Genomic DNA, 22814 nt, shown 5'->3' on the forward strand with positions numbered 1-22814 from the left:
TAATGCTTCGAATAATTCATGACAGTCCCCTATAGAGACATCTTATATTTAATGTTGTCCAGCTGAAACCAACCTAATCTGAATATTTCCATCCATATTCTTACTCCATTAGGCTTTTGAAATATGAAATATGTCTCTACTGACATTCAGACAGTCAGTTTAAACCTCAAGATTATTCACAGTTAAAATTTCATTAAATACATAAAAGAAGCTTTGAGATCTCCCCGGGACACAATGGTGTAAGCGAGAAATTTTACAAGACCACTACTGCCCACTCATTTACAGAGAATGAATAATATACCTTCATTACTTTAGTTAAGAAATAGAGCAAAATAGTTCATCCTTATAAATATAGCAGTGTAAAAAGGCAGTGTATCTGCTGTTCTGATACACTCGGCTACAGTATCTTTCTATCTAAACATTACAAGCTGCCTTGCCATCAGTAGGTGTTAATTCAGCATGGACTACACTGTGGACACCCATAAGGCATTGACTGTACTGGCAGGAGTCTTATTCCTTTGTACCCTCTGACTACCCAGCAGGCCAACTGTGCTGTTGACGGCACTCAGGCACAGGCTTAGACGCCTATAGTGGTGACAGCCGTGGCATAGACAGGGGTCCTTCTCTCTCCTCCAGCTACATACTGTTAAGCTACAGCGTGATGTGGAGAGACAGAGCAGTATACGTCTGTTATGGTGATGGAGGTTCGACAGACAGGGGTCGTGATCTGCATCTTTCTCCTCCAGTGTTTGTTGGGTGTCAGCAATGTGACTGACAGATACAGAGGGAATCAAAATCTGTAACATGGGACCCATCACCTTTACAAAATGGCATAAGAGGAGATGCAAGGGTATTTTTCATATATTATTCATGAATTTTAATGTTGTGATGACTAAATGAACTTAACATTAAAGGGTTAGTTCACCCAAAAATGAAATTGATGTCATTAATGACTCACCCTAATGTTGCTCCACACCTGTAAGACCTCTGTTCATCTTCAGAACACAGTTTAAGATATTTTATATTTTAGTCCCAGAGCATATGCAGTCTATGCACACTATACTGTCCATGTCCAGAAAGGGAATAAAAACATCATCAAAGTAGTCGGATCGCCAATGTCACGTGATTTCAGCAGTTTGGCAGTTTGACACGCGATCCAAACTGCTAAGATGACTAGACATTGGCGATCCGAATCATTGATCAATTCACTGATTCATGGCTGTTTGAATCTTTATTTGAGGTTTGAAAACAAACGCGGAAGAGAAGACTGATGCTGAATAAAGTTGTAGTTTTTGATATTTTTGGACCAAAATGTATTTTCGATGCTTCAAGAGATTCTAATCATTGAGTCTAATCTTTGAGTCTAATCGTGAGTCATTAATGACATCACTTCATTTTTGGGTGAGCTAAGGGAGTCTAATGCCATTTCATGCATTCTGAATTATTTACACTATTAAAGCGGTGGTAAAACCGATTTTACTTTTCTAACTTTAACTAGTGTGTAATGTTGTTGTTTGAACATAAACAACATCTGCAAAGTTACAATGTTCAAAGTTTAAAGCAAAGGGAGATATTTGCTTTTTTTTTTCTTTTTTCTTTTTTTTCTACGAACTACAGCAAACAGCTAGTAGGGACTAAATACATTCCTCCAGGGTTGCTGACATCCCCAATATTTACATAAACCCCTCCTCCGAGAATGTTAAATAAGGAGGGCGAGGCCATTTTTTATTGCTGAGCAGAAGAGTTGCTGTGGTATAGTTAGTAGTCTGGAGTGTTGTTGCCGCAATGCCAATGAAATGCTGTTATTTTCATCCGGATTGCAGGTCCACTTTGTTTAGCCTTCCTAGGGATGGGGGAGTTAGGGATCAATGGTTAAAATTAGGGCCGGGACTCAATTAAAAAAATTAATCTAATTAATTAGAGGCTTTGTAATTAATTAATCGAAATTAATTGCATTTTAATTGCATATAAATATTTGATCTGGAACAATGAGAAGTAATTTTTCACATGGATTTTTAGCATACCATTGAATAATGACTCAATAGATAAGCTTAATCAACAAAATATTTTTATTTATTTCAGTCCAGCAGACCAGCGCAATGTTTGCCATTAAGTGTAGCAAAAGCATATTTGTGATATTTGAGGCTCGATGTGCTGCGGTGATACGCAAATTCCTTGTTGTATAGCTTGCACACAACCATGCTCTTGTCGACGCTTCCATCCTTTCGGTATTTTAAACAAAATTTCCCATCCACGGGGCTAAGCAAAGCGGCCTCATCAGCTTCTTCGTACATGTTCACTATGGTTTGTTGTTGTCGTGACTCGTGAGGTGAGCGCTAGTTGGTGTTCCAGTATAATCGGTCCGTCGAAACTCATTCATTGAAAAACGTTCCGCGGTGCAAAAATAAGTGTGGTTAAAATTATGTTAGTTATTTTTTTGCGTAATTAATTAACGCGTTAAAGTCCCGTAGTTAATTAATCTTAATTAACGCGCTAAAGTCCCAGCCCTAGTTAAAATGTATTTATTTTTAACTCGGCCCCTCATAATTATTACCCAAATCTCGCTATCTGTGCTGCACATATTACAGAGGAAAGCTTCCACGATCTTCGCGAGTTCAATGCAGGATTCACACTATGGCTTGTCCTAAAAGATGGAGCAGTTCCAACTTTAAAAATGGGCCACAACCTTGTAAGTATGATTTATTTTTTGTCTGTGTGTTTTGCTGTAATAGTTTGTATTGTTAATTGTACGCTGTAGCATAGACGTAAACAAATGACAACGCTGTTTGGCTCTGCAAACCAGTTTGTTAAATGCTCATTCATACTTAACATTATCTGACAAACACCTAACATAAATCTCAACAGCGAACTTGGAATTAGTTAAATTATTCTTTGATTATAGCTTTTATGTATTGTTGATCTACAGGCATGCGAAACATGGTTCTGTGTTTGATTTGGTTACTATAGTAAAGCCACTGTTTATAGTGTTTGTTTTGGGTTAATAGTTCTTGCGACAGATATTTGGCTGTAATCATTATACAAACGTAACAGTGTCATTCAGTAGAAATCACATTTTAAAGAGTTGGATTCTTATGCTAAACATGGCCAAATTTTCAATAACTAGTTGGACATATGAGTATTTCTGTGCCAAATACACTCCTCCAGGATTCAAACTAGTTTCGGAAAGTTTTTTTGAGAATGGCCCTGTATGATATTATAAAGGGTGGAATTGCTTTTATGGGAAATTCTCCCGGATAAGTGCGTGCACACATCAGCAAGAGCAAGAGCAAGAGCAAGAGCAAGAGCAAGAGCAAGAGCAAGAGCAAGAGCAAGAGCAAGAGCAAGAGCAAGAGCAAGAGCAAGAGCAAGAGCAAGAGCAAGAGCAAGAGCAAGAGCAAGAGCCATGGAAACTATCGGCAGCGCTATCATTTTGTTTTTAGACCACGAAACAATGTCACTAAAGAAGTGTGTTTTTGGTCGATTTCCCAAATAACTCAGAGTTAAGGAAACAGTGGATGCAGTTTGTTTTTCCGGAGCAGCAACGGAGTTCTGCAAGCGTGTTTGTTTGTTCCCGGTTGAAACCGCATGCGGTGAGCAAAACTGCATCAAATGTCTGTTTTGTTGGCAATCGTTGTGTGTATAGTGAATCGAAAGTTATCCAGAGATGATGCCATGATGTATTGTTGTTTTTGTGTGTCATGGGTGTTCGTGACTCTTAAGCTCCTCCCACTGCATGCTTCCATGAGTTCGGCTGTTCTTGGAAAGAACTGGTACAGCGTCTGTCTTTTATAAATGAAGATTCTTTGGCGATATGAAGGATGCAGTACTCTATATGTACTCAAGATTGACATGAGACTGGCAGAAACTGTGTGTTATTTACCCTTTAACATAGATTTTTAAAATGTTTGTAAATGTAAATGTTATTTATTCAAAATAGTATACTTTTACACTATTTTATTCTAAACAATACTATTGACCGATGTACAATAAATGGCTTTTATTGGCCTCATCTGCAACAACAATGTAACGTGTGGTACAAACAACCTCTCCCTTAATATGGGAAAGATAAACAAGGTTGTGATGGACTTCAGGAGAAACTCTGTTGATCACCTCCCACTGACTATGGGCAGCAACACAAGATCAGTCTCCAAGAAGACACAACATGTAACGAACTGCTATGTAGTGATGTTAACAGTGACACCAAAGCTCCGAAGCGTGTGTCAAAAAAATGAAACTATTTCTTTTGTATTGCGCGAGTTTGTTATGGACCCTGTTGCAAAGAGAGGGCGTTCTGAAATGTGGGAACACTTTCATTTGATTTCGCCCAATAAGGTTGATCATTTATTTGGCTTTTGTTCTGCCACATATATTTATTTATTTATTTATTTAATCCGCACTAGCCTATGACTTCATACATTAGAGACAAGTATAGGCTTATCCTTCTATAATCATGTGAAAGTGTGTGTGTTTTTCCTTGTGTGCATGCATTTATTTAGCATACTTCCTTTATTCGTGAGTTTCATTTGTTTACAAACAGGAAAAATGTTCACATTCACAATACAAAATCATATCTTTATTGGTTTAAGTTACTAGGAGTATGCAATGGAACAGATTGTGTCATATATAATATATTGATTAATTTATTAATCAATCCATTAATTAACTTTTTGCTTCTAGATAATGCGTCGGTTGCAAAACATTTTGCGATACAGCGCTTTCCCTCACTTTCACCAGCAGAGGTCCTCGTTGAGCTCTGACTTGAAAAGCTTCGAGTAATGAACCTTTTTTTGATACAACTGTACTGAAAGCTTCACTCTGGTTCAGAAAGCTTCACTTCGCCATCACTACTGCTATGAGACAGAAGGTAGGAGATCCAAATGCAGTGTTTATTAAATGAAAGGGTAATCCACAAACGTAGTCCAAAAACAGGCAAGAGGTCATAACAGGTAATCAGTTCAATAAAGCAACCAGAATAGAAGGTGACAGGCAAAAGGGCAATCCACAGAGAAGGCAAGAAATCCAAGACCAAGAACCATGAAGCCAGGGAACCGCTCAGAAATGCAGTTGTGAAACTAAACAAGACTTTGCAATGAATGACAGAGATAACCAGGCTTATGCTTATATAGGGTGAGGAAAACACAGGATAATGAGACACAGGTGTAAACAGTGAGTGCAAATGAGTCCGGGCAAAGGATTATGGGTAATGTAGTTTATGATAGAGTGTCAGTCCGGGGTGGAGTGCCCTCTCATGGTATTCATGATCACTCACACTAATGAATCGTGACACTACGCCATCTTAAAAGAGCAAGTCTCCCTCCACCCATCCTCAACACATTTTACAGGGGCACTGCTGATCAGCTGCATCACTGTCTGGTATGGGAACTGCAGCGTACAGTGTACACAGCTGCAAGATCATTAATGTCCCCTCCATCCTGGACATTTTCCTTGCATGATGCTCCATGCAAAGCCACCAGCATTGTGAAGGACCCCACCTATCACTCCCACAGTCTCTTCCAGCTCCTGCCTTGAGAAAGACGGTACCGGAGCATCAGAGCACGGTATGCCAGACTGCTCAACAGCTTCTTTCCACAGGCTGCAAGAGCCCTGAAACCTCTACATCCTCAACAAGAAACATTAACACTCCAACCCCATTCCACCACACACATAACCTCTTGCTGCTATTGTCCCCCAATGACTATTCATTTCAAAAATTGTTTACAATTGTGAACAGTGTATGTAGTGTAATAGTAGGTGAGCGAAATCATAGGTGGGTAAGTGGATCTTACAAACCTTTGTTAACAGTCTCATCTCTCCCTGTTGTCCGGTCACTTTAAACACTTTTCTCTCATCTTGTCTTCTGCATCACTGCACTATGTGTTGTTTCATGTGTACATTTAACTATGTCAAACTTTTATGTAAAGTATATGCATAGTAAGATTACTCCTTATAAATAGGTTAGCTGTAAATGTATGTTATATGTTTATATACCGCATGCCTTTGTTTTTATATGTGTATATGTAGCCTGTTCCTGTGAGGCACAACATTTAATTCCCATATCTCTACATATAGAAGAATGATAATAAAGCTCACTTGAACTTGAATCTATATTTGCTAATAAATCCTTTACATAAAGATAAGAAAAATGTATTATTGCAGTTAAAGTATTCAATAGATAAAAAGTCAATCTGTCAGTCTCAATGTGTCCACGATAAACAAAGAGCTGGTCACAAAAGACACGTTCACAAAAATAGGGTACTTGATTTTAAGTTTGAAGCCGTCCTATAACAGGAAAATACAATGTTTCTTAAAAAAAAAAAATCTTAAAAATTCAGCATGATAAATCTTGTAAACTCCACTGTATAGCATTTTTTATTGTCATTTTAAAATGACAGCCCTAAAAATGCACATAAAAATTATTTACTCTGTTCCTTAGACTTCAAGATTCCTCATTTATGTCCCCATAGTTACCTCCTATCGCTCAGCCCTTACTTTAGGAGGAGCAGGCTGGATTTAGAGAGATGATCACCATGGCAACAAGAATAGGATGGGCAAAATCTCATTCTGTAACTGCCATCCTCACTACGCACTGTCCCATTCACTCAAGACACCTTATGATTGCATAATTTCACCCGTACACCTACATACACCCTCTTACACACAATCCTTTTCTGAGGTCTAAAAATACCAAATGTACATACCTCCTATTCTTACGAATTCTCTCTGATTGTAAGGAACGTATGTTGACATGAAGTTTAATTTCCTGTCATTAGGAAAAACCACAGCACAGCATCCACTTCCATCCGTACCAGCTGTGCATGTGTAAACGTGCGAAATCCAGGATGCAATTTGCTCACATTTTAAGCGATTGCATCCATTTGCTTTAAGCAGCAATACCTGTTGTGCAAATTGAGTGTCTGAAATGGATGTCAGACGGTTAATAGACCTTCAATAAACATCATAAAGGTTTCTGCTATATGCTGTTTTAATGACTGTGCTGGTATGTATACAGTGCCAGCATGCCTCAAGACCTACTGCTGTCTTCTTAACCTTGGCCAAGGAGAGATCCATACACTGTCTTTGTTGGCGGAGATGTGGATTTATGACAGCGCTGTCACACAAACAGACATGCACAGACTCTTTTTGAATAGCGGAGACAATCTGCTTGTCCGGAGGGCACGGTGGCGATTCTTTGTGTCTGGCTTGAGATAGCCTATGCTGTAGTCTGTGCACCTGGGAACAGCTTAAAAATGAAACCACCTAATAGGGGTGGGCAATATACCAGTAGACATGATGAACTGGTAGAAATGTGTCAACCAATAGAGATTTGGAACTGTCGTCTCTATTGCAGTGACACTGACGGTGCTGTGCTGCACAGTCACGAAAGCTTATTGTTTGCATGCGTTTATAATAGGGGTGTGACGAGACACTAATCTCACGAGACGAGACACGAGATTGGGTTCACGAGAACAAGACGAGACAAGATTTTTACATAGTATTTTTAAGAAGTCCTCATTGATGAAATACATGAGTAGAAAAAATGTTTGCAGGTGCATTTTAAATGTTTTAACTAGGGGTGTTCGATTCCAGGTTTTTTGCAGTCGACTCCGATTCCTGACTCCCACTATCGGAGTCTATGGAATCGACTCCTCGACTCCATTTACTTCACATCAAAACAGGGTAAGAAATCAGAAAAAAATAGCTGTTGTTACATATTTAAATTATTTCCTCCTGACACAAAGTCCTAAAATCCTCTTATTAAAACCGCACACTTTTAGCGTGGCCATCCAAATTAGTCCAATTTAGCGATGACTTTAGTGGCTGTCATGTTTCTGTATTGCCAATAATTTTACATAGGAAAAGTCAAGAAAAAAGATGTGATTGTCGAGTGATGGCGCTAAACGCACATGATCATTGTCTTAAAAGGTGAGTTAAATATACTAGCCTATACATAAAAAATGCACACTATTAATGTTTCTTCTTGATGTCAGAATTTTTATGATTTATGGTTAGTTTATTGACGTTAACCATGGGAAACCAAATCTATATTTATTGCAATAATATATACAATCAATTAAACTAAAGCTAGCATGGAGGAAGCCTATAATTAAAAACTAAAGTCGGTGTGATTGTTTTCTATTTCTAAAGTAAGCACTCAAATAAATGTGTGACAAAGTTTCTGTGGCAGCTCTCTGACGCGGTGTATTACGTCACTCTATTACCTCGCGGGCAGCGGCTCGCTTCATTTCATTCACTCCTTGCTTCTAGTGCACGCAACTGCCATGTACTTTAGATGAGAGATTCAGTAAACAATCAGTAAACTAGCGATTTCGGACACTGCAACGGAGTCGACACCGAGAGTCGATTCCTGTACTAGAGTCGACCCCGACTGGGGCTATTCAGAGTCGAGGAATCGACTCTTTGAGTCGACTCCCCATCACTAGTTTTAACTAATCAACTTGTAATGAATGTCATTTCATTTCTACCTTCTGAGTATGAATTATCATATACAGTAAAATACAACAAAACTCAAGCACTGTAAAGGTTTTGCCAAAAACTCAACTGACTGGCTTCTCTCCTGTATGATTGTCTTTTCAGACTTCAGCGCACATGAGCTTCTTTTGACCTCCTAACTGAACTCCTTCCCACAAACGGATCATAGATATCAATTGGAAACAATAACCATTATTAAAGTACTCAATATCTAAAGTGCAAATAGAGACCAAATTTTTCTTCAAGCATACAGATACAGAGCTAAGAGATGGTAACAGTAACTAGATGACATATTGGCTATCGAGATATCCGTACGACCCAGGAAGCCGGTTTCAAACAGCAGTAACATATTGAAATCGCATTTGAATGTGCGTTTCCATTTACTTTCACTTTAATTTTCATGATCGTGTCTACTCTGTGAATAGGGAGCGGTGGTAATGAACGTGCATTTTAAAAAATATACGTCTGCCGCTTCTGCCACGCAATGAATCCTCCGCCATAGTCTAATCCACTAACATGTAACACACGCTCAATGCGAGCGCTTTACTATTTATGATTTACTATTTATGACTGTTATGATTATCCACCTGAATTAAATAGTTTTTATTTCTATATAACGCAAAACTAATGTAAACGTAGCATTGGCATATTCTATCCTAACTTCACCACCTTCACACTCCATCAGATATGAGGCAAGACAGCTTTTTAACTCAACAAGAAATCTTGTCACACCCCTAGTTTATAAGCATAGCAGTTCAAAAACAAGTGATTTTAAACCGTTAAAGTCCAATACTATAAAGAGAACTAATTCGTGTGTGCGGTCTGAGAGATGGTTTCTGATTACAGTCTGAAAGATGTGTGAGTGAAGCTGCTGTGAGTGAGTTTTTTGCTGCCTAATTGGGCTTCATTGGTTAAAAAACGGTTAAAACGGTTACTTGTTAAAAAAATCTCTGTCTTTGCAAGTATCCTCAAAAAACACAGTCATTAATGTCTTAAGTGAACAGCTGAGAAAGAAAATGAATGCGTAACGTTCTGTCTTAAAGTGGCAGGAGCATAATAAACCTGCTGTTATCAAAAAAAGAGAAAATCTCTCAATCCTCTTGACTGAATCACTTTTGTCTCACTTTAATAAGAATAAACTTGTATTTAATTTACACAGTGAATATATGCATGTTTTTATACTTTTTGTACAATTTATACAAGTGATATAGGCTATTATTTCTTTGTTCTATCTTGTAATTAGCTTCTTTGTTCTTACCGTATCATTGAACGTTTACTCGTCTTCAATAAGCTTTCAGTTTTCTTTTTTTATGTATTGAAATTTGTGACAATAATTCTGAAATTTTAATGGTATCAAAAATGCTGATTTAAAAACGTACGTCTTTCTCTAATTAATTCGTCGCTGTTCTATTCTGTATTTTAATATTGATTGTTGTATTAGCGTGTCTGTCTTTGTCTTATTGTGTTATATATCGTTTTTTCCTTTTTTCTTTCTTTTATGTATAACATCTACCTGCCAGGGATCTGCAGATGTAAATTAGCCTAAGGCTATAATCTGGTATAATTCTGGTATATTTGTGGTATATTTGTGGTAATCTGGTATATTTGTCTTAATGTTCATTAATATGCATTGTTCCCCCTTTCTTAAATAAATAAATAAATAAATAAATAAATAAATGGTTTTGGTTACCCCTACTACCTAACATGCCTCCCCTTGTCAGTTTGGCATTGGGACACTCCATTATGCCCATCCTTAATCCCTGACAGCCCACAGTCATGTGGAAAACTACATGCTCCTGTTCTCTAAAACAACTCACCGCTACTGACACCTGCAGCAACAAACTGTTTTTCTCAATCCCTGGCTTCATGCCCACAACACCCACCATAATGTTATCATCCCTACAGCAGAGTGGCATGCCAAATTTCTCCCTCTCAAACAGGCACAGACCATCTTGGTTTGCTGCTGCGATGCAGCTACTGTGAAGCGCATTTTGAGTGTGTTTATAGAAAGGAGGATTCCATACACACTTAAATGGCACTGCTTTTAAGACACTTTCAACTTTAGCATGTTACCGTCTTGTGGAAAAAGCTTCTTTCTTTCTTTCTTTTTTTTTGGGGGGGGGGGAGGAGCTAATGCTTTTTCACTTATTTACACAGTTAAAGAGTTGGATTTACGTGCTAAACATGGCTCAATTAAAAAAAAAAAAAGTGTTTTTATGTATGATGGAGTATTTCTGTGCCAAATACACTCCTTCAGGATTTGAATAAGCTTCGGAAAGTTTATTTCGAGCATGGCCCTTTATGACGTCATAAAGGGCAGAATTTCTGTTATGGGCACTTCTCCCGGATGAGAAATGGGAGAGGGAGAGCAAGAACATGCCTATCAAAGAGCTTCAGTTCGGGCTGCAAAAGCTGTCGGCAGCAGGGGCGAGGACAGAAATGTTCAAACGGGTGGGCTTCATAATACCGGGTCGGCAAATCGTATCGAGTATGAAAACGGCATGCCAAATTATCAGAAATAAACACAGCACAGTTTCAATTTCAAAATTACAAAAGAGCATGATGTATGAATGTATTTATGGTCAGACACTTGCACGTGTCACCATATTATTAACATTTGACCAAAATCAAGCTCAAATGGACTTTTGAGGCTTGTGAACAGCTGATTTCAGAGAATTAATGTCAGAGATGCATGCTTTGCCTTTGTTTTTTGACATAGGCTATTTAGGAGAGTATTGACTCGAAGACAAATGCGACAATAGTCTAAGACACTCCTCTCCGCTCCTCAAACACATAATACATTATCCTTTATATATAGTGTTCCTTGAGTAAAGAAAAGTGTATTTATTTAAACATTTATTCGCTGTATTTACCCTAACATTGCAAAACAAGCAGCAGCGATCTATTTCCAATCAGCGTGCGGCAGCGGCACTTCATTAGAGAGGCAGCAGTTATGAGGTTTGACTGACAGTTTGAAGAGCCAATGGAGCTATGAGGTTTAGTCAAAAGCTCTTTTTAATACTTTTAATTGGTTAAATATTTCAAAACCCACAGAGAGATGTAAAGGGTGACCAATAGTAATGATTGCCGGGGGAAGAAACTAAATTTGGAGACGTTTCTGCGAGAGATGTCAGAGATGATATGTTTAAAAATGTTTACTATAACTATAAACTAGAAATGTTTGTTTTTAACTTTGCACGTCCTTCTGCAATGTTACTCTGAGACGACGGGAATTCTGGATAAACTCTGCAATTGTCTCTTTTATTGTATATTGTGGGAATTGCGCGGTTTCATTGCTTGGTTTCTTGCAGCAGTACATTGAAAACTGTATTTAATCATTCTTTTAAGTAAATAAATAAAGTTATAATGTGATGAGACTTAAAAAATTCAAAGTGGCCATGCCCACATGGGCACAGCTGTAGCTTTGCCACTGATTTTGTTTTTTGACCACCAAATCAATGTCACTAAAGAAGTGTGTTTTTGGTTGTGAAGGAAATATAAACTTGTTCAGCTTCCCAAATAACTCAGCGTTAAGGAAACAGTGGATGCAGTTTGTTTTCCTGAAGCAGTAACGGAGTTCTGCAAGTGTGTTTGTTTGTACCTGGTCATGAGTCGAAACCACATGCGGTGAGTGTCTGTGTTTTGTTGGGAATCAGTGCGTAAGATTATATAATGTAAACATCCATTGTGTGTGTGTGTGTGTGTGTGTGTGTGTGTGTGTGTGTGTGTGTGTGTGTGTGTGTGTGTGTGTATGTGTGTGTGTGTGTGTGTGTGTGTGTGTGTGTGTGTGTGTGTGTGTGTGTGTGTGTGTGTGTGTGTGTGTGTGTGTGTGTGTGTGTGTGTGTGTGTGTGTGTGTGTGTGTGTGTGTGTGTGTGTGTGTGTGTGTGTGTGTGTGTGTCGCACGCCTCCAAGAGCTTGGCTGTTTTTGGAAATAATCAGTACAGCGTATCTGTCATTTATAAATTTGATAAAACTAAAGACCCTTCAGAGATATGAAGGATGCAGCACTACTCTATAGGTCCTTAAGAATAATGTGAGATTGGCAGAAAGCGTGTTATGTACCTTTTAACATTTATTCAATGCATTGTCCGATAATAATCTTTCATTGTAAGGCCATTAGTAAATGTAAGTTGCCTTTTGTGACTTAAACCATGTATGTATGTATGTATGTACAGTATGTATGTGGGGTTTTTTTGTCAGACAGACCGTGGAGAAAATGCCCTGCTCAGTGACATGAGAGTAAAGCCATGTTGACTTGCCCCTTTAGTCTGTCACTACAGGTACAACAGCAAAAGGGCGGAGCAGCTCTTTCAACAATTGTCCTTCCTGTCGCAAGGGACACAACGTGTCTGTCTGCGAGTGTTTGTATGCTTAAGTACTATAGCAGAGGTAAGACAGGGCATCTGTCAATTCTTAGACTGATCCGATCTGACACCTGTAAACGTATGTGTGTCTGTATGTGCGACGTGTCTACACTGTCTGGGTCTCAAAGGCACTGCAGCCTTTTCAGCGGGTCAGGAAGGAAAACAAAACTGCTGACAAAATGTTAAAATGAATAATTGAAGAACTCTGAGTATCTGCTGCGTAGAGCGATGGAGGGAGAGAAGGTGAATCGACAATTCAAAATGGCACTTGATTGAAATGATCGCTTAGTTACAAATAAAACATTACAAGGCTACAGGAACAATGACAGATGTGGCACATATGATATATTACAAATCAGATTTCAAGACTCAGTGAGATTACATTTCATTTCAAATGTGTGTGTGGCACTCACAGTTCAATGGCTTTGTTCCACATGATGGTGTATCCTGAGAGGGTAAAGGACTCCACATTCACGATGTGGATGTTTCCTCGTTCCGAGCCAATGTACAACCATTTACTTTGGAAGGGCAGATGACAGAACGTTATCCTAAAAAAGAGGGATGAAGAAAGAGTAAATATATTATAATTTATAATATAGCAGATGTCTAAATGAATAGAACCGCTCACATGCAAAACAATTTATCCACAAAGGCCTCATATGTCTCCATTGAGATTGTAATACACTTTATTATCTTAAATATCTTTCTTTTCTGAATTTATAAGATACATTCCCAACGAAGCATATTTTCATTGTATTCTCAGGGGTCAAATTAGGTTATTTTTGTCTGATGGCATCAGATAAATTGTTAAAATATTTGGATCAATGCTGAATCTTTATCCAGCAGTCTGCATTCTAGGGATTCTCATGCATCATACTTTCAATTCTAGGCTTCAGCTGCTCAAAATTCACTGCAAGACTGCTGCAAAACGGATATTTGAGCAATCTAATATAAGAGCACAATGGATTAGATACACTGAAACTTATGCCTTTGGTAGTTTCTTCTGGAATAACAAAACCATTTCAGTTCTATTAAATATGGGACATTTTTCTCACCTATGTGGAAAGGTAATTTAATGTTTTTTGAAACCGGGATGTTGGAGGCTCTGCATTAACTTATGATGGTCCTTTTTAACAGATTGTAAAGATCTTTAACAACAGTAAAAAAGGGAGGTAAAAAGAATAATAAAAATGATTCATATTTTAATTTCTATTATTATTATTATTATTATTATTATTATTATTATTATTATTATTAAGTGTCTGTTTTAGAGTTTCAAAAGAGATGTCACAAGCTATGTCCAGATTTGCCAAGATATCAAAGTCTGGAATCATTCTGACATTTGAATAAAACTCATGTGTACATGTCCCCAAGACCAATGTACTTGAGATATGTAATTAAGTCAAATTTTATAGACTGCATGTCAACAATCGATTAAATAGTTTATTTCTCATAAGTAAATTAGAAAACACTAATACACTTAAAAACACTTAAAAGTCAAATATTTTTCATGACTTCCATAGCTTCTTTTTTTTCAGAATTCCATAATTTCCAGCTTTATCAAGTCTGCTTAGCTACGAATGAGCAACCTTTGAGAGATATACCCATTTAACATTTTGCACATTCAATGTCAGGATATTATATTTCTCTATCAATGAACCTCACAATTGTTTTTCAACCAAACATGTTTGCATGTAATTTGCAAGCTTTGTTAGCTTTGTTTACCTGAGCTGCTACAGTAATTTTTTTGCTGTATATCATAGGGATGAAACTGCAGGAAGTTAAGTTACTGAAGTCAAGGGCTGGGCATCCATTTAATCACCACTAAAACAGAGATATACTACTCTTCTTAGGTCTATTTACACACACACACACACACACACACACACACACACACACACACACACACACACACACACACACACATTTCCCAAAACTCACACGTATATTGATGAACAAGTGCTTTACAGAAAAGGTAGAGCACATCATGGTATAATTTTATGAACAAAAGGCTTGTTTGTTTTGGTGCAGTGCAAACGGCTTACCTCTCACCCCTTTCACACTCCTTTTTCCCAGCAACACAAATGCGCGCACACACACACACACACACACACACACACACACACACACACACACACAAACACACCTGCCCCCAACAACACTTCACGCCAGCACCTTGCAGCATCATGAATATATTCATGAGTAGAAAAGTGTTGAGAGAAATACCATGCATCAAACTCAACACATTTCTTTCCTCTGTCTTTCAGACAGAGACACACGCACACACATCATCAGCATGTAGAAGACGTTGAAAGATGACAAGTTGGACTGCTGACTGCTCACTGTTTTTCTCCCTATTTGAGAAGCTTTTTGAGAAATCACACATGTAATATTATTTAAAATGTAAGAGAGAATGAAAAACTCAAATAGCTTTCAAAATGCACTCATAAACTAGCCTAGAAATCTAGACGCACCCTAGCGGCAGCAAATCTAATCTGCCGCGAGTGTCATCTAGCAACTCTCAATACACTTCTGAGCTGTAAACGCCAAACTAGGGATGCACCGATACCGATACCGGTATCTGGTATCGGCCTCGATACCACATTTTCGAAAGTACTCGTACTCGTTAAAAGTCCCCCGATACCGGGGACGATACCATGGTCTGAGAAATGTCTATGCTTGAGCGGCGTGTAAGGGGTTAATCACAGGTGCCGAGTGCCCGCCCCCAGGCCCGGCTACAGCTCAGAGCGGGGAGAAGGCGAGACGAGACGAGATACGTCAGCAGTGTGGAACTATTTCAAAGTGCATGAATACGACAAAACAAAGGCGGACTGCAAATTGTGCTCAGCGAAATTGTCCAGAGGAGGCTCAAAAGGTAGTGCATTTAGTACAAAGTAATGAGTACAAAGAGTTTACCCACGCTTCTAAACCAACACAACCCACACATCAGCAAACTCTTGCAAGACGAGAGAAAATGTCCAGAGACAATCCACGTGCTGTGAAAATAACACAGGCAATCGAGTAGCCCCGTGTCACTAATTAGCCCAACCTCCCAGTGGATAGACGAGAGTTTCACGCTGCAACAAGCTATTTACATGCGAAACAATTCCGCAGAATTTATATACTTTTATGAAAAAAATACTTGAGTTGCACTGTCACTGTTTAATTTTTTTCAAATAATTATTTATTCTGTAATATGTTGCATACAACATGCTTTTCATTTTAAATAAATGTTCTTAATTCCAAACTAGTCCCTTGTTTTTAAAGTAAAGCTGTTACCTGTAAATTTAAATCATGTTTTTTTTAAAGTACTCTGTATCGGTATCGGCGAGTACTGAAATGCAAGTACTCATACTTGTACTCGTTTTCCAAAAAAGTGGTATCGGTGCATCCCTACGCCAAACTCTGCTCAGGCCAATCACATCGTGTATAGAGTCGGTTGGCGGGGCTTAACATAATGACGGCCGAGTTGCGCTTGCGTGCTTCTAGTAAACACAGAAGCTGGTGAACGGCCAGATTAGCTCAAGAATAGTACATAGAGAGCTTCATGGAATGGGTTTCCATGGCTGAGCAGCTGCATTCAAGCCTTACATCACCAAGTGCAATGCAAAGCCTCAGATGCAGGGGTGTAAAGCACACCACCACTGGACTCAGTGGAGACGTTTTCTCTGGAGTGACGAATCACACTTCTCTGTCTGGCAATCCGATGGATGAGCCTGGGTTTGGTGCTTTCGAGGAGAACGGTACTTGTCTGACTGCATTGCACATGCTAAAACAAAGTGGTTGTTTTGAAACACCCAACACTGTAGAAGGGATATGCCTGACTTCCTGTCTACAGTCCAGATCTGTCTATTTAAAGGTCCTGTTCTTCGCGTGTTTTCGAAGCTTTGATTATGTTTACAGTCTGCAATATAACATGAGTTCATGTTTCGCATGTAAAAAAAAAAACAGTATTTTTCACACAATTTACTTATCTGTACAGCGCTGTTTTCTCTGTCCTAAAAACGTCCTGATGATTTCCTTGTTCTATGAAGTCCCTCCTTCAGAAACACATAACGAGTTCTGATTGGGCCAGCGCTTCCCGTGTTGTGATTGGACAGCAGCTTAGCGCACTTTACCCGGAAAGGTCCCGCCTCTTACCATAATGGGGAGATGCAAGCGCTGAATGCGCGCTCCTCTCCACGTGAGAAAGCAAAAAGACCACGCCCCCTATTTTGCATGTACTTTTAGGCGGAGGGTTAGTCAATAAACGGTTCTAGTGACGTCATTCCTGAAGGAAGTGCAGAGGTGTAGTTCAAACCGGCCGTTCGCTGTAGGCTTTGAAAGGGAACTTCTGTTAAATAAAATATCTCGCTTGGGATTGAACTTTGAGCTTTATAATTTTACAGGTATTATTTATGCTCCAACAGCAACATTTCACACTAACTAAAGTTTGAAAGATGGAATCGCGAAGAATGGGACCTTTAAAAATGTATGGCCTATCATGAAAAGGAGAAACAGACAACAATAACCACAGACTCTTGAGTAGACAGGCAAGATTGTGCAAAAATTCTGCAACAATTAGTATCCACAATGCATTAAAGGGGTGATGAATTGAGAAATCAACTTTCCCTTGAGCTTTTGATATATAAAAGGTAATGGTAATATAAGAATATCGTCTAAGTTTCAGAGATGAAAACTTCTTTGTTAGTCAAAAAAAAAAAGCTTTTATAGACACCAGGCTCAGCAAATGGTCCTGTGCTTCATACTGACGTCAGTGGGCGACGAAACACCGCCTATACAGAATCTACAGTGCATCTAATCCAGTATCCCCGCCCACTGACTCATGGAGGGCTTGTGCTAGCTGGTCAACAACAATAAACCTGCCGAGGAAGATTAAGATATTGCGCAATTCCTGGTTGTGGAAGAACACAGTCCCTGCATAAGCTTCCTTCAGATCCTAATATTAGGAATGAGTGGTTGTACTTTTTTTTTTAATGAAGTTCCAACTCAGGTGGGAAAGACATATTCACTTCATTTCACTGCGGGATCGTTTGTAAACAAATCTCCGGTCGATGCTGGATTTGGATCCGACAGGAAAGGTGCAACACACCGATGTGAGTAAAATGTGTTTTTATATGTGATAGTATTGCATTGTTATAAATCGTTTTGCTTATGTGTACGTGTCTAACAGAAACATACCTTGAGTATGCTGGACTATGCTGGACACGTATGGGCCAGGGCTCGCAAAGCCCGGTAGGCTGATTAAATATAATGTAATATAAAACGAATAGTCCAATCAATCGCGGGTGGATGAAAAATAAATAAATCATTGTGTTTGTTTGATAAAGACGTTTACAAGCCCTGTGATCAATAAAATATTCCGGTTGTCGCTTCTCCCTCACTCTCTCCTCTTATGTGAACTGAACTGACAGGGGAGCTTAAGCTCATTAAATATACAAATCTTATCCAATCCTAGCCATGGGCGTTTACTTCCAAGTTGCAAATGCGGCACGCCCACCAAAACCCAGCGTTTTGGAGAGAGCCTCAAACCCAGTGTAGAAAATAGCCTATTACTTATAGTTATGATGTTTTTGAATGTAAAAACCACAGACAACAGTATCATTTTTTTTAAAGCCAGTTCATGACACCTTTAAGAAGTGTAATTAAAATGGAACGTGATGCAACACAGTGGTAAACATGCCTATGCATGTCAACTACTCACCTATACCTGTCCTTCATTTAGCCCCTGCTCATCTTTTGTATTTATATCCTCAGTCTTCCTTTGTTTGGTTCCCTAATGTTCATTAAATCCCAAGCCTTATTGTTGTGGATAATCAAGTCAAGTCAGTGTGTGACACTCTGAGAGTATGTCATGTAAAGAGAATTTAACATGACATCTTCAAGTGTAAATCAGCACGTCTCTTCCCAGATGACTAGGCAAGATCTGTCTACCACATCAAAATACACTTAAATATATTTGCTTTTGTTTATCTATCATGGTTGTGACACTCCACTGACTTTTATACTGAGCTAATGATATTTTGTATCTGCTAAAAAAAACTTTATTTGATTCAGCACTTGTTATTACACCATTATCCTCATAGGGACATTTGGCAGCTCCCTGCCATGTACAGTGGGTACGGAAAGTATTCAGACCCCCTTATATTTTTCACTCTTTGTTATATTGCAGCCATTTGCTTAAGTCATTTAAGTTAATTGTTTTCTCATTAATGTACACACAACACCCTATATTGACAGAAAAAAACAGAATTGTTGTTTGATTTATTAAAAAATGACTGAAATATTACATGTTCCTAAGTATTCAGACCCTTTGCTCAGTATTTCATAGAAGCACCCTTTTGATCTAATACAGCCATGAGCCTTTTTGGGAAAGATGCAACCAGTTTTTCACACCTGGATTTGGGGATCCTCTGCCATTCCTCCTTGCAGATCCTCTCCAGTTCTGTCAGGTTGAATGGTAAACATTGGTAGACAGCCATTTTCAGGTCTCTCCAGAGATGCTCAATTTGGTTTAAGTCAGGGCTCTGATTGGGCCATTCAAGAACAGTCACAGAGTTGTTGCGAAGCCACTACTTCGTTATTTTAGCTGTATGCTAAGAGTCATTGTCTTGTTGGAAGGTGAACCTTCTGCACAGTCTGTGGTCTTGAGGTTTTGGGTTCTTCCTTACCTCTCTCACCAAAGCTCTTCTCCTCTGATAGCTCAGTTTGCCCAGACGGACAGCTCTAAAAAGGGTTCTGGTCGTCCCAAACGTCTTCCATTTAAGGATTATGGAGGCCACTAAGATCTTGGGAACCTTAAAGGGTTACTTCAGCGACTAGCATATGGCTTTGTATCAGTAGAAACCCTGGAGTATATCCAAATTAATGTGCTTTTTTTGTAACCTTGGCCAGATCTGTGCCTTGCCACAATTCTGTCTCTGAGCTCTTCAGGAAGTTCCTTTGACCTCATGATTCTCATTTGCTCTGACATGCACTGTGAGCTGTAAGGTCTTATATAGACAGGTGTGTGGCTTTCCCAATCAAGTCCAATCAGTATAATTAAACACAGTTGGAGTCAAATGAAGGTGTAGAACCATGTCAAGGAGGATCAGAAGAAATGGACAGCACCTGAGTTAAATATATGTGACCCGTCACGGAAACCAGGGACACAAGTCGGCAGCTCTACTTTCGAGCAAAATGAGAAAGAAGCAGGGTTTTTTTTTTTTCAAATTATGTGATTTTCGCTTTTTTGCAGAATCTTAGTTGGTCTTAGAATCTTAGAAAGTTAGTTGAAATCACGAAGAAGCCTCCCCATGTTTGAGATGGCATTAATGGTATATTTTAAAGCGTACATTTTGAGGTTGAAATTGCCTTGTTTTGTCTGTGTGTATTTCCATACTGGCTTTTGTATTGCCCCGCCCTCCAAGGGATGCATGGCTAATTATTCATGCAGCGCTCTGGCCGGCTGTAGAGATGATCTGAGCGACGATGAAAGCGGCATAATCAGACTGAATAATACCCTAATCTACAACTGAGCGAAGATGAAGAAGAGGAAGAATCTATCAGACTGGCGTCAGACGAGTTGGACCGTAAGAAATCAGAGGCTATAGCGATAGTAACATTTGACGGGGATAAAGACAGAGAAATGGGTAAAATCTGTAACCGTGGCTATAGTGTAGGGGTAAGGCGCATGTCATCAAGTTTTGACACAAATTGATCAGAGGTTCGAATCTGCCTTTTAACACACTCTCTCTACTCCCTTTTCCCATCACAGATCAGAAAGTCATTTATTTAAAAAAAAAAAAAAAAAACGAGACAATATTAGAAAAGTGGAAATAAAGCATCTAACGTGTTTTTAATAAGTGTTTCTCGGTTAGAGAGTGTGGCTAAAGGCGGATTCGAACCTCGATTGGTCGATTTGCGTCAAAACTTAATGACATGCCCCTTACCCCTACACTATAGCCACGTTTACGGACTTTACCCACTCTTTTATCCCCTTCAAACAGACACACAGTAAGTCCACTAAGAAGACCCCGGCAAACAGAAAGTGTGCCCGAACTTATTTCATTGGAGGCAACGAGATTTGCAAGAATACTTTTCTGTTTCTTATGGGGTGTGTTTCAATAAACACCAAAGTTTGTTGTTTTGTGTCCATTCTAAGAACACATACATGTTATCTCATGTTTAGACCTTCCCATACCTACCTATTGTTTTTAACAGTCGTTTTAATTGTAATCGTTTTCATCGTATCACTTGCCAAAACCCCCCATATTGGGCTTTTTTTAGATAACGTTAGCATTTGCTATCCTTTATTATTAAAGGTCCCGTTCTTCGCGATTCCATCTTTCAAACTTTAGTTAGTGTGTAATGTTGCTGTTGGAGCATAAATAATACCTGTAAAATTATAAAGCTCAAAGTTCAATGCCAAGCGAGATATTTTATTTAACAGAAGTTCCCTTTCAAAGCCTACAGCAAACGGCCGGTTTGAACTACACCTCTGCACTTCCTTCAGGAATGACGTCACTAGAACCGTTTGTTGACTAACCCTCCGCCTAAAAGTACATGCAAAATAGGGGGCGTGGTCTTTTTGCTTTCTCACGTGGAGAGGAGCGCGCATTCAGCGCTTGCATCTCCCCATTATGGTAAGAGGCGGGACCTTTCCGGGTAAAGTGCGCTAAGCTGCTGTCCAATCGCAACACGGGAATCGCTGGCCCAATCAGAACTCGTTACGTATTTCTGAAGGAGGGACTTCATAGAACAAGGAAGTCATCAGGCCGTTTTTAGGACAGAGAAAACCGCAGTGTACAGATAAGTAAATTGTGTGAAAAATACTGTGTTTTTTTACATGCGAAACATGAACTCATGTTATATTGCACACTGTAAACATAATCAAAGCTTCGAAAACACGCGAAGAACGGGACCTTTAATAGTATCCGGTCTGATTTTTCCTGTTGCTTCTGTCGTTACTAGCAACCATGCAGCTTTACTGGGGGTATGGCTTATCTAAATGAGATGTAAATTAGCCCTATTGTCACTCCCAGCAGGTGAGAACAGGTGAGAACTGCAAAACTTTAGAGGCTGTTTTCTCTCGTTTAAACTTTTCTAAATGCCTACATTCAGATGGCCACAACTTCTCCAAATATTATCAGATTTCCATGTGTTACACATCGTTGGAAGGCTTGGACACTTTCAGAATCTGTGAATAACTCAAAATGCCCCAGAACCGACTTGTTTCCCTACTTTCCGTGACTGGTCACATATGTGTCACAGCAAAGGGTCTGAATACTTAGGACCATGTGATATTTCAGTTTGTCTTTTTTAATACATCTGGCAAAACTGTCAACAAGTGTTTTTTCCGTGAATGTGGGGTGTGCTGTGTGTATATTAATGAGAATTTGTTTTACTTTTATTAAGATTTTAGCGCATGGCTGCAATATAACAAAACATGAAAATCTAAGGGGGTCTGAATACTTTCCGTACCCACTGTAGGTGATTTTGTCCTATATGCAACTTTGGTGTTCAGTAAAACTGAACCAGACAAACACACACACAAACACACTCATTGCTTTTCTCCAACCTTTTTTTCCTCTTAAAACAACTAGAAAAAACACATTTACAAATATCAACAGCCCTCCACGTGTGAGAGTGAGGTGTGTGTTTGTGTTCAGATGGCTTCTGTGCCGGTGTGATAATGAGCTAAATGAGTGTATTAGCATGACAGACGGATGCCCTGCACTCCTGACATTTGGCTTGCTCTTTACTGAGCCTTCGTCCTGCAGGGACACACACACACCCACGCAAAGAGCAAATCCATTCAGGAACAACCTTAAAAACCAGACAACCTCCCTGATCGTTCATTGTTACAGCACCAGGATGGAGTTCTTTCATCTTTAAAACAGTGTATCTGTAAGACTCCAGACATATAAACAGTGACTTTTTATCGGCTTCATTCCGTCAATTCATTTCACACCTCTGAA

General features: G+C 39.1%; 1 protein-coding gene across 4 annotated transcripts in view; it reads right to left on the reverse strand.

Moving 5' to 3' along the window:
• The window catches only part of stxbp5a (syntaxin binding protein 5a (tomosyn)), a 131208-nt gene that overhangs the window by 51454 nt on the left and 56940 nt on the right, over positions 1-22814 (reverse strand). For all 4 annotated transcript variants that reach the window (XM_067417621.1, XM_067417620.1, XM_067417624.1 and 1 more), the window contains exon 5: positions 13269-13403. In XM_067417621.1, coding sequence (XP_067273722.1) covers positions 13269-13403 — 135 coding nt within the window. The remainder of the gene's footprint in view (positions 1-13268; positions 13404-22814) is intronic.

Source organism: Pseudorasbora parva, chromosome 15 (assembly GCF_024679245.1).
Source record: "Pseudorasbora parva isolate DD20220531a chromosome 15, ASM2467924v1, whole genome shotgun sequence".
Classification (NCBI taxonomy): domain Eukaryota; kingdom Metazoa; phylum Chordata; class Actinopteri; order Cypriniformes; family Gobionidae; genus Pseudorasbora; species Pseudorasbora parva.